The sequence below is a fragment of the Nerophis lumbriciformis genome, linkage group LG04 (genome assembly GCF_033978685.3).
Source record: "Nerophis lumbriciformis linkage group LG04, RoL_Nlum_v2.1, whole genome shotgun sequence".
Taxonomy (NCBI): Eukaryota; Metazoa; Chordata; class Actinopteri; order Syngnathiformes; family Syngnathidae; genus Nerophis; species Nerophis lumbriciformis.
In genome coordinates this window covers 17724597-17737786 of record NC_084551.2, presented here as the reverse complement: position 1 = coordinate 17737786, position 13190 = coordinate 17724597, and the positions used below count along the sequence as shown (strand labels likewise).

Here is a 13190-nt window from a genome sequence, read left to right as displayed (position 1 = left end):
GGCAGCTTCTTTTGCAGTGCAGGGGTCTTTGTATGCTTTCAAAACACCATCACAGCGATGCTGGCGGTTCAGGTAGCTGATAAGGTTTGATGTTATTAAACTCAATAGTTTTTTTTCTCTCGTCACGGAATGTTTGCTGAACATTTGGTGCAAATAGCATGCAAATAGCAAGCACATTTAGCTGAGCAACCTGAGGTTGGAGAAAAGTTCCGCTTCATTTGCTTAGACAACAGTATGCATAATTTTGCCTCATTTGAGAGTTTATCTTTTAAATTTTCAATCTGAGCTATTTCTTAATGTTACCGGATTTATCCGTATTATGTCACAATTCCCTGACAAACATCCATCCAATATTACTCTTCGCACCTCTGAAAAATATAGGGAGACCGACGGTGGCAAATTACAGCCTGGGGGGTAAAAACTGTAATCTGATGACAAGAAAAATGAATGAGATATGATAGTAATATTATAATATTTCAGCTGTGACTAATTATACATTAGTCTCTGTTTTGTCTGTTCAAGCATGACTGATGCTCCATCCCTATTATATTATTGTGTCGTTCCTGGTCACTTCTACCTGATTTAATGTAAAAATGGTGACCTGTACTAAGTCAGGCTGGAACAGGCGGACAGAGCAGGTCTGCTTCGCTGAGTGGATACTTGTTGCAGGCTGAACAAGGTAATGGAGCCATAATGGGCTTTTAAAAGCCACACATCTCATGTCGATGTTTACCTTTCAGTGGTAAAGCAGCCCAAATAGGAAGTACAGCAAGAAGGCATCCCCCAGACACTTAACAGTCTGGGGACAAGCCATGACGCCTGCGGATTACAGCGCAGCCAAGAGAGTTTCCAATAAGGTCGGACTAATTCACCGGTCATAAAAGACTGGACAAAGGCCAATTTGGGTTCAAATTTATTTTATGTTTCTTCTTCTTGCTTCTACATTGTCCTAATGGACGAAAATGACTTTGGCGTAGGTGCAATCATAAGAGCACGGTTTTAGACATAGTTCAGTAACGATCCCTCAAATAGGTCACAAAATGATAAGTAAATTGGGTTTTTACATCATCTGACCATGCACTAGTTAAACATTAGGCATCAAACCGCAATGTACGAATGCTGGGATTCCCTGAAAGATATTTATAGCCAGAGAAACTGTGTTCTATTTTGTAAAATACGTATATATATATTTTTTGTTGTTAAAAGTTTTGATTGTACTTTGGAACAAAACAAGAAACTGTAATAAACTTGAAAGCAGTGAGACCAGTTTGCATGTTCTGTGGGATTAAAACTGAGCGACAAGTGACAGGAGACCAATGGTCAAAGGCTAAATTAATAAATCCCGAAAGGGGAACTGCACTTTTTTATTTTATTTTGCCTATCATTCACAATCCCTAAGTAAGAGTAGAACACATGTTTTTCTTTTTTTATGCATTCCATATCATAAATAAACATTAGCAAAAACCATCTGTCAATGGGACCTCCTCTATTCTGCCAATAAAGTGCTCTAAAAACCTTTCCAAAAATCACCAACAATAATCAATTTACGTGACCTGAATATTAACCGAGCATTAGTAATATTGTTATCATAAGCGCTAACGTTAAAGCCCTATTTTTAGCGGCTCATTGATCACAAAGAGTTAACTCGCTTATTCTGATGTACTGACATCATGTGCTTGGGAGCTGCTCTCTTGCCTCAGAGCTAGTGCAAGTTAATTCTAAATTATAAATCATGTCTCTCACCTGGATAGTAGGAGGTTGTGACCATAAATAAAAAAATTGGTCAACTTTGACAGCCAACTTAGACTAGGAGATTTTAACCCATCATAACAATTATGTGTATTCTTCATTTAAACGCAAATATATTAACATCCCATGAGTCTTCAACCGAGTGAGAGCGGACATTGTACAGTAAGTGTTTGCTTTATTATGTTTGTTGTCTCTCATGAAGTCTGCATGAGTAGTACTCAGTGTTGTTGTTGAAGGAAAGGTTGTGATGAGTCTATGAAATTAATGCACTGCCGTATCCTTAAAATGAGCAACATTTGTAAATATTACATATTATGAATATGTATGTTACTACATTACATATATGCTTACAGCGTGTATATAAAAAGGTTGATGGAGGTGTTTGGATGTTTTTAGAGCGCCTTATAGGCAGAATAAACTTACTCCAATTGACACAATTGTTAGCTGACTTTTTCTAACCTTTTTTTTACGATTTAGAATGCATAAAAAAAAACATGTGTTCTTGTCTTACATAGGGATTGTGAATGATAGACAAAATAAAAAAAAGTGCGGTTCGTCTTTAACACGCCTATTCACATTTCAGGAGCTTAAATTATAGACAGTGGCAAAATATTGTAATGCAATGTGTTTTTTGTTGCAGCTTTAAGGATTAAATTACAGAAACACTCTGCTGTTTGTAAGGACATTATGCAAAAACCCTCTAGTGTTTTTAAGAATCTGCTGCACAAATGTAAGTCTCAGAAGTCTTTTGAAATGAACCCGCAGGCCACCAGTTGAATAGCCGAAATGATGAAAAAGAGAGGACCGAAAATAGAAAATTGAAGCACACTACAACTATAACTAATGAATTGAAATGACTACTGACTGCATCTGAAGTAAACAAGCTACAGCAACACTTTAGTTACATAAATCACATTACAACAAAAAATATGTAACTGCCAAAAAGGAGAAGACCTAAAGGGGTGCCTTAAGGAACCCCTTATTGATGTTTGGACTCCATTTTAGACCCCAGTGTTTTATGTCTGCCAGCAAGGTTAAAATGTCAATTGAAAAATCTGCCAATGTATTTACAGTGGTCCAAGTTCCTTGATACAACAGGAGAACTCAAGTGTTTTAGGAATTTGCTGCAAAAATGTTTGTCTCCCAAATTTTAACATATTTTGGGGGTTGGTATCATTTCCAGGGCAGATTTGGCCCTCTGGCCACAAGTTAAATAGGCCTGCAATAGAGGCCTGATCGCCAACCATACTTGCCAACCCTCCCGAATTTTCCGGGAGACTCCCGAAATTCAGCGCCTCTCCCGAAAACCTCCCGGGACAAATATTCTCCCGAAAATCTCCCGATTTACAGCCGCAGCTGGAGGCCACGCCCCCTCCAGCTTCATGCGGACCTGAGTGACGTGTCGACAGCCTGTTCTCACGTCCGCTTTCCCACGATATAAACAGCATGCCTGCCCAATCACGTTATAACATCTACGGCTTTAAGAGAGTGCACAACTGTGCACACAACAAGGAGACGAAGCAGAAGAACGAGGAAGATACAGCCATGGCGACCCCGACGACGAGTAAGATGAAGAAATACGCTTGTAAATTCCAAAACGAATGGAAACAAAAATTTCAGTTTATCCAGGACAGTTCGAAGGGGAAGGGGTATGCTGCCTGTAAATTTTGTAGATCATACTTCTCCATTGAACACGGTGGCCGAACCGATATACTCACTCATGAACGGTCAGAGAAGCAAAAAGCGTCGGCAACGCAGCACCGGTCTCAGCCCAGTATTATGGACCACCTCGCTAAATGGAGACTCAAGGGTGTAATTTATGCAGAGACAAAGATGGCTATGCTGATAGCTGGAAGCAACATCCCGTTCTCATTTGCGGATGTCTACAACAAATCCGTGAAGGATATGTTTCTGGATTCAGAGATCGCTCGCCAGTACGCAAATGGCAGAACAAAGGCTACTCAAATAGTGAAAGGTAAGTGTTGTTTTTTTTTTTTTAGTAAGCAGCAAGCACAGTACAGTTAGTAGAACAACTGTGTTTTCATTACTGTGTATTTGATCAAGTCTTTCAAGTACAACATTGAGTAGATGAGTGTTATGTGTGTGTATATGTGTAAATAAATGAACACTGAAATTCAAGTATTTATTTTACTTTATATATATATATATATATATATATATATATATATATAGCTATAATTCACTGAAAGTCAAGTATTTCTTATATATATATAAATGAAATACTTGACTTGGTGAATTCTAGCTGTAAGTATACTCCTCCCCTCTTAACCACGCCCCCTGCCCCCAACCACGTCCCCGCCCCCTCCACCTCCCGAACTCGGAGGTCTTGGCAAGTATGTCGCCAACTAAAACAAGCTTACACACTCTCTGGATCGTGGACATCTACATATTCAACCATACCAAGATATTGACCAGTTTTAAAAACCATATGGGTAAAATCACCGCTCTGATCTGCACTGACTGAGTTTGTGTGTTATAATCAGTTGATGCGCTATTAACTGGAGGACTTGAATTGACACAAACATTACACAGCAATTTGTCCAGATATGTACATATACAGTACAAAACCGACTTAACTAAAATCAGTTAGGGGTTATTTTCCACCGCAAATTGTATTTGGAATCAGAATTCTGCAGTGTCATTTTCAGGCAACTATGGCTAAATGCGCAGAATCTTCACTTCAATCTTCATTCCAATGATATGCATTTGCTTGTATTATTTCTGGTAATTGCATTGCATACAAAGAACCAGTGGTAATAGTGGTATAGGGATAACAAAACAAAAAAAACCCCACTGCGGCCCATACGAACCACAACTATTAAATAGAGATGCCGCCTGCCCACTGTTGGTTAAGAAACGTTGTTTTAAACCGCATGACCTTGCAACCCCCCGCCCCCGTGATCATCTTTCTAGATTTAAATGGGTCTTCACTGGGAACTGCACTTTGTTTTTTATTGGGGATGCCCTGTTCCGATATCCTATTCTCTACATGAGACATGTCCAAAGTGTGTCCAAAGTGCGACCCGTAGATCGAGTTTGGTTGGCCTGCAGTATATTATTGAAATAAAAGAAAACAAAACAAGTAACAATGCAAGAGCAAAAATACATAATGTAGTGGGAAAAAGCTTACATTTTGACACTGACAACTAGAGGTGTGCCGATATGATATTGATATCAATCTGCAAGCAAAATAAGTATCAGATTGGCACAAGCTAGACATACATAATTGACAACAGCTAAGGACACAAGCTTGACATACTGTACATAAGTGTCCTAAATTGAACAATATTGCAGTTTAAAACAACATTTGTAAATATAAACAAATATCAAATAATATTAAATACCAATTCAAAATCTCCAAGGCAGCAGCATATTAAAATTGTATCCAGTAACAAACGTGTCAGCATCACTACACTTACATTATGAGCTCAATAAATTATTGTGACCACTATATTTCAACTCAAAGACAGTGTAAGTCCATTCCAGACGGTTTATAATAAATAGATTAGTGGTTTTCATACCTAATATTGTTCTCTGTTTGACTCATTTCCCTTGATTAAACCTTTTCTAACATTCCACGCTACAAAATAAAACAAGTATGTATCATTTGTGCTGATATCGTATGAGGTTAATCACTGTATCGTGCATGAATAATAATGTCACCTATAATTAGGGATGATGCTCGAACCCGGTTTTCCCGGTTGTTCGATAAGAAAAGAACCGAGTCCTCGGACTTGAATCCCTTTTTGAGAACCGGTACCCGTTATCGAGACCACTACAGTAAAGAAAAAGAGTTGGTTCTTTATTCGAATCCCTGGGAACAAATCCCGTTCCGACAAGAAATGCCCCGTAGGACATCACAAGAAATGACGTCACGTAGCTCAGTCATTTGTCACGGTGGGGTGCAGCGTGCTGCGGTTCGTTCCCGGGATGCAAAACTGACGGCTCCGGACAAAAGCGTGCAGGTAGGAGGTGATTTATTTCTCATAAATCATACACATTACAAAAGACAGGAACGAAACAAAGGGAAAGCGTGCCGTTTGCACAAGAAGCTAAAGCAAAAACTTACTTAGCACAGGAATACTAGAAGCTAAGGTAACTTAGCACAGGAATCATGCGCTCGAAAACCAGAATGCCAACGTAACTGTTGCAAATGCAAACAATGAAGCCACGAAGAGTGACTGGAAAAAGCAGGCTTAAATAGAGTCTCTGATGAGCAACAGGTGCGCGTACAAGGCAGGTGAAAATCAAAAGTAACCATGGTGACTAAAACAAACCCCCGAAGTGCACAAAACAACTAAGGAAGTCCAAAACTAACAGAACATAACTAAACAAAACATGATCCGACAAATATATACATCATTTACTGACCATTTTATAATAAAATATCTGTGAATTAGTATATACAACAGTTTTGTAATATGTAATTAATTAATTCAGTCATTATTAATATACTGAGATGAAGAATATCTTATTTTCAATAAGGTTGAAAGTATTTCTCATAATTCTTCTTCTTTGTACTTTGTATGCACTATTCATTTGAACAACCTCTTAAACTGGATCATATCAGTACAATGTTTAACTTCTTTACTTAATCCATTCCATCATTTAATTCCACATCATTTTAGCTGTTTGCAAATTTACCAAATCATCGAACTTTGATATTTTTGACTCAATAAATAAAGTGTTTGTATGTTCTCTATATCCAACATTATGCATCAGTCTAATTGATCTTTTTTGTAACACGGTTAACGAATGTAGCGCACATTTGTAGTTATTTCCCCACATTTCTGCACAATAACTCAGATATGGTAATACTATAGTAGCGAGCAGTAGAGAATGTGAAGTGATTTGTTAAACCAAATATTGTGTGGTTTTTTTTCATATACAACAACCTATCTGGACTCGATAAGAGAATCGATAAGGAATCGGTTCAATAAGAGGTTCGATAATAGGCTCGAACTCGATAATTTCTTATCAAACATCATCCCTACCTATAACACAAAGTTGACTCAAAGTTTTACTTTAGATATATCATTTCTGTTTTTAGCATTTTGTACAGAATTTTAAAAAATATCAATGTCCCCCGCATTCTTTGACTTTTCAGTATGCGGCCCTTGGTAGAAAAGGTTTGGACACCCCTGCTCTACACCCACAAATCACAACTGCTGAAATGTGTGCTCAATGTGTTGTGCAACAAACTCTGCCCTCATCTGCCGGGTTGCAGCATTACAAAAGTCCTTCATTATTAATCAGCAGTTGGCCTCCACTGAACAATGATGTTGTATTATTAGATATTCAAAAACTTTTGACAGTGCATGGATTTAATGGATTGTAGGTACAGTACCTTTGAAAAGTATATGCATATGGTTCGCAACTACAATAACTACAGCGCATGCATGCTTCTTTAAATTTGTTATACCCAATATTTTAAGGGTTATAAACATTGATTTGGGCATATACTTAAAACTTTCAGACTTCAGGTTTAACAAACTGATTCATTACTTTTTTTCCAAATGCAATATTGTGCAACTTTTTTACCCTAATTTATCCAAAATACTGCGTTATCTAATATATTGCCAGACAAATAAACAGAAAAACATCAGATAAAAAAATAACAAGAAAGTCCTTACTTATTTGATCCCAACAAGTTAAAATTAATCATCAGAACTGCACAAGCCATTATGGCCATTACTAATTGGAACATTGTATATTTTGTTTAAATCAAAGTCAGTCTAAGTGAGTGTGCTTACTGTTACTCATATATAATATTTTCACTACAATTGTAAAAAATACAACTTACTATTTGCTGCATGACTTTTTTTGGCTGTAAATGCAAACAAGTGTTGTTTAACCTCTTACCAAAGACTTCGTCTTGTGTTTCAAGTTCTGCTGCTGCTGCTTCTGCTGCTAAACCCGTCTCCTCTTCGGTTTCAGGTGATAGAGCCTTAAACAGGGAATCAAAAACAGGTTGGGAAAGTGAGTTTCTATGGCAACAGAGCGGAGCCAGATCGACTGTTACAAAGTGACGCCCATTTACTTGCTTAGCTTTTTTAAATAGATACACCTTTAATTATGTTCTTGTGTTGTGAAGTCACAAGTTAACCTTAATACATTTATAATAGATGCACGTTAACTATAGGAATAATTCCGATATGTACGGATTTTCTTCAGTACCACCAACACGGTCATAGGAAAGCTAGTGCCTATCCCAGCTGCAAGCATTTTGAGCATTTCACATTAATACTACACAATTGTCTCAAATTAATTATAACATTAAATAACAGACATTTAGGACATGGTTTGTTTAATGTGCAATTAATTTGCAATTAATTTTGGCTACACTTTTGTAGTTTATCAATTTCTATCAGTATTATTAATATATCTTTTTTTTATCTGCAGCTCTCCACTGAACAGTTGTATACAATTGAAGTACATAAATTTTTTTGTGTGTTTAGTTTAAGTGTCGTATTTGCACAAAAGACCCGCAAAATATTCTGTGTTATTGAAGTGAACTACATCTAAAGATGAGTACCGGTACATATATTACACGTATGATAAACTCCTGATCCATGATGCACAGGAGCAACCGTTAGTTGTTTGTTGTCCACAAACATACAGTACACATCAATTATGGATGGGCGATATGGCCAAAAATCTACATTGCAATTAAAAAAAAATATATATATATATATTGCTATTTCAGCCTTTTGTGAGAACGATAAACAAAACCAGTGAAGTTGGGACGTTGTGTAAATTGTAAATAAAAACAGAACACAATGATTTGCAAATCCTTTTCAACCTATATTCAATAGAATAGACTGCAAAGACAAGATACTTAACGTTCGAACTGGAAAACTTTTGTTATTTTTTGCAAATATTAGCTCATTTGGAATTTGCTGCCTGCAACATGTTTCAAAAAAGCTTTCACAAGTGGCAAAAAAGACTGAGAAAGTTGAGGAATGCTCATCAAACACTTATTTGGAACATCCCACAGGTGAACAGGCTAATTGGGAACAGGTGGGTGCCATGATTGGGTATAAAAGCAGCTTCCATGAAATTTACTAATGACTCATACTGTACTGAATTACTGTTACTATTTAAGACAGGAGAAAATAAGCAAGACTACTTACTCAACCACTACTTTTGTACTACCCATGGGCGAGTTTGTGACCAATTCAGTCCTATATTATTCAACATTTGAAAAAAATGCTCAATTTCAGGTAAATTAACACACAATAAGGTTTGCGCATGTTAAATGTACTTATTGAAATATTCAAGGAATGCAGGTCTTGCTGTGAATTTAATTTTTGAGATGCTCTGCAATAATAATAAAAGTGCTTTCAAGACAACTTCAAAGATGCGTTGTCTGTTGTACGTTATATTTTAGTCGACAACATTTACTGTCATTTTAGTCGACTGAAATGTTGAGGAATTTAGTCGACTAAAATTTGACTAAAACTAAAATACATTTTCACCACAAGACTATGACTAAAACTAAATAAAACAAAACTACTGCCAAAATTAACACTGGCCGGTGGTATGATAAAATAGAAACCTACTTGTTTTAACAAGTGTCAGAATGTTCCCAAAATAAGACAATTTAAATATGTGACATGAAACCACCACGTCATAACTGTTTGACACAACTGGTAAGCAGAAACTTCCTAAAACAGTTGACTAAAATAGCAATCTTTTTGTATGACTGATGATTCTAATAACCGCAAGTGCCATTTAAACGCATTAAAACATTACCAACAACTATAAATAGAGGAAATGTGTAGTTGTCTGCTAGATCCGGAGTTTGAAAGTTACCAGCACTGCTTATTAGCATGTAGCACTCTCTCCTTCTACTGTATTTAAGTTTCCACATAACTAATCAAACTAAAATGACCACAATCGCCCCCTTGTGTATGAGAGGCACACTGCGTATGGCCATCAGTTACATTAGAGATAAGAGCATGGAAACTAACTTCCCATGTAGTTGTGAGAAACTGAATTATTTGATAAATTAGACTAATTTAGTGCATAGAAACGTACTGACTGTAAAAAGTGACATGACGACAGACAAGGCAGCACCATTTTTCTATTAATTACTTCAAAATTAGTAAGGAGAACATTTTTAATTGTATCAAGTGCTGTCATCTGTGTCGGTAGAAATGTTCACATTTCAGCCTACAAGAATTGCACTTCTAACTAGAGAAAACATGTTGCAACAAATTGTATATACTTTTTACGTTTTACACACGCACACACAAACTAAATTTGGGTATTCTACCCATCACTGGTTATAAAACGCAAGCACGAGTGTCTACCTGTGCAGGAAATGAAACCAACACTTGATGTAAATCAAAAATTTGTTAAATAAGGTTTAAATGCATGAGATAATGTTGCACATTTCTTCTGACACAAACTGAAAATTGCTCCATTCTATACAATTTCCATACATAAACACTAAGTCGGGCATAATACTTTTAGGGCATTTTGTAGACAATGTCATATGCCTTTAAAGTGATGTGACTTTACTTGAATCCTCTCTACAACATCACACACTGATGATTCTGAACGTAGATAGAAGAACACTCTAGGTGCGCAATTTTTTACCGAGGGCAGACACATCCTTTGGCTTAGAACATCATATTACACCTTACTGACAATTAAATTCAGCTGCTGTTGAGCAGGGTTAACATGAACTTGTGCACTGGAGAAACTGAAGCATCATTTGACTCCGACACATGTCGAGCAGAACAGACAAGACATTTATGACGCCATTATAATTATGCTTACCAATTATGCCTGCCATCCTACCGTAAGTGACTCCTATAGACTCTGCCTTTATTTTGCGATCTCCGAGCAGTGCCATTGTGCTCATTTGTAACTGTATATAACAATGCATAAGTGTAACAACTGTAAAGATTTAAATACTATAACATTTGGATGTGTATAATGACCAATTTCCCTATTTCTGTATTTCTCATTAAAAGCAGTTGTGTGTAGTTTAAGTGACCTTCCCCAAACTGCTAAATGTTAAAAATGAATAAAGAGTGAAGCCGAATATCCCATTGTTGCTGTATTTTGCTGGCATCCCATTGTACCCGTTGCTCCTGGTTTTTGAGGGAAGAATTCCAATTAGGAAAGTGCAATAGATCTTGAGGATAGCCTGGATTGCAAAGGACCCACTCAAATTCAGGAAAAAAACTGCTATTGAAGGAGCATACGAAGGAGCATGTTCTCATTTCGTACTCATTCGACTCTGCGATAGTGGGGTGTATTAAAGATGGTGATGAGGAGGAATACAGGCCACTGGTGGAGGACTTAGTCACATGGTGTGGAAAGAACCACCTCCAGCTCAATGTGACGAAGACCAGGGAGCTGGTTGTGGACCTGGGAAGGAGGAGGAGTACTCCGGTGACCCCTGTTTCCATCAGGGGGGTCGATGTGGACATGGTTGAGGATTATAGATACCTCGGAGTACACATCGACAACAAGCTGAATGGGTCAAAACACGCTGAGGAACTCTACAAGAAGGATCAGAACCGCCTCTACTTCCTCAGGAGGCTAGGATCCTTCAACGTCAGTACAGAGATGTTGAAGATGTTCTACGAGTCGGTGGTGGCGGGCGCCTTCTTGTACGCCGTGGTCTGCTGGGGCAACAAACTGAGAGCGGGGGCCGCAAACAGGCTGGACAAGCTGGTAAGGAAGGCCAGTAACGTGGTGGGAGTGGAGTTAGACTCTCAGGCGGTGGTGTCAGAGAGAAGAAGTCTAGCAAAGCTCCTAGCCATTATGGACAACACCTCCCACCCACTACACTCGGACCTGGCGAGGAGAATGAGCACGTTCAGTGGAAGGCTCAGACTCCCAAAATGCAACAAGGAATGACACAGGAAATCCTTCATACTGACAGCCATTCATAGTGCATATGTTCCTTTTTGACTGTATTTGAATGTATAATAGACTGTATTTATATTATTCACATGTGAATAATGCTGTATAATAGACTGTATTTATATTATTCACATGTAAAAAAAATACCTAAGTGTTTATTGTGAGCGAACTGTGGTGCTGAATTTCCCCCAGGGATCAATAAAGTACTTTCTATTCTATTCTATTCTATTCTATTCAAATCAACTATTTGAAGGACTTGGCTCCTGAATTGAAATGCACTTTGCATCCAAGTGCAAAAAGGGAGGTATGTACAATACAGCACTGTTTGAAAAGTGATGTTTACCATATTAGTGGTTTACAGTCGTATACCTTCTCAAGGGGAACTGCACTTTTTTAAAATGTAATCTATGATTTACGACAAGAACATGTTTTTACTTTTTTATGCATTCTAAATAATAAATAAACATGAGCAAAATTCAGCTATTAATGGAGTCAATGGGATTTCCTCTATTCCGCCCACAAAGCTCTCTAAATAGCTACCTAAAAGGGCCAAATATACTTTGTTTACATTTTGTAACCTGAATATTAACCAAGTGTTAGTGATATTGTTATTATAAGTGGTGACGTTAAGGACCTATTTTTAGTAACGCATTGATCACAGAGAGCTTATTAGCTTAACTTGACATCATGAGCTTGGGAGCTGCTCTCTCGCCTCAGAGCTGGTGAAAGTTAATTCTAGATTATAAATCACTCAATCTTCTCACCTGGATAGTAGAAGGATGGGGCCATGAACTGAAAAGTTTGTATACTTTGACAGCCAACTTAGAACCGGGGATGGCGAGAAAGACACAAAAAGAAGCTCGAATGCACCCACCTTTTTTTTTATCCTTTGCAAGCATTACGTGTATTCTTCATCTCAACGAGAAGATATGAACATCCCATCAGTCGTCATCCCAGTGAGGGCAGACATTGTACACTAGATGATTGTTTTATTATGTTTGTTATCTCTCGTGAAGTCTAGTACTCAGTGTTGTTGTTGTTGAAGAAAAAATGCGAATTGCGATAAGTCTACCAAAATAAAAAAATAGCAAATTATTACATGCTATTATGAATGTGCCTGTTACTACATTGCATATATACTTACAGTGTGTGTATATGAAACATTTATTAAGGTGTTTGGATGTTTTTTCAGAGTGCTGTATAGGTGGAAAAGAGTGACTCCCATTGAATCAAATGTTAGCTGAATTGTTCTAACTTGTATACGATTTAGAATGCAAAACAAAAAGAAAAACATTCTCATGTTATAACCCTTTCAAAACAGTGCAGTTCCTCCTTAAGGTATACCACATTTCACAAAACATAAACATGATAAACAAGGATTTCCTATTCAGAACGTCAATTTTGATTCGTCCTAACTTTGTGAAACAGCCATTTAGGCCTGGGTCGATAAATAAATAAATAAATAAATAAATAGATAAATAAATAAATATATACATAAATAAATAAATAAATAAATAAATACATAATAAAAAATA

At 37.2% G+C, this 13190-nt stretch overlaps 1 protein-coding gene across 1 annotated transcript in view; it reads right to left on the bottom strand.

Moving 5' to 3' along the window:
- Positions 1-13190, bottom strand: part of LOC133597031 (myelin basic protein-like) — a 65335-nt gene that overhangs the window by 20146 nt on the left and 31999 nt on the right. Inside the window, exon 3 of the mRNA XM_061949938.1 lies at positions 7633-7717. Coding sequence (XP_061805922.1) covers positions 7633-7717 — 85 coding nt within the window. The remainder of the gene's footprint in view (positions 1-7632; positions 7718-13190) is intronic.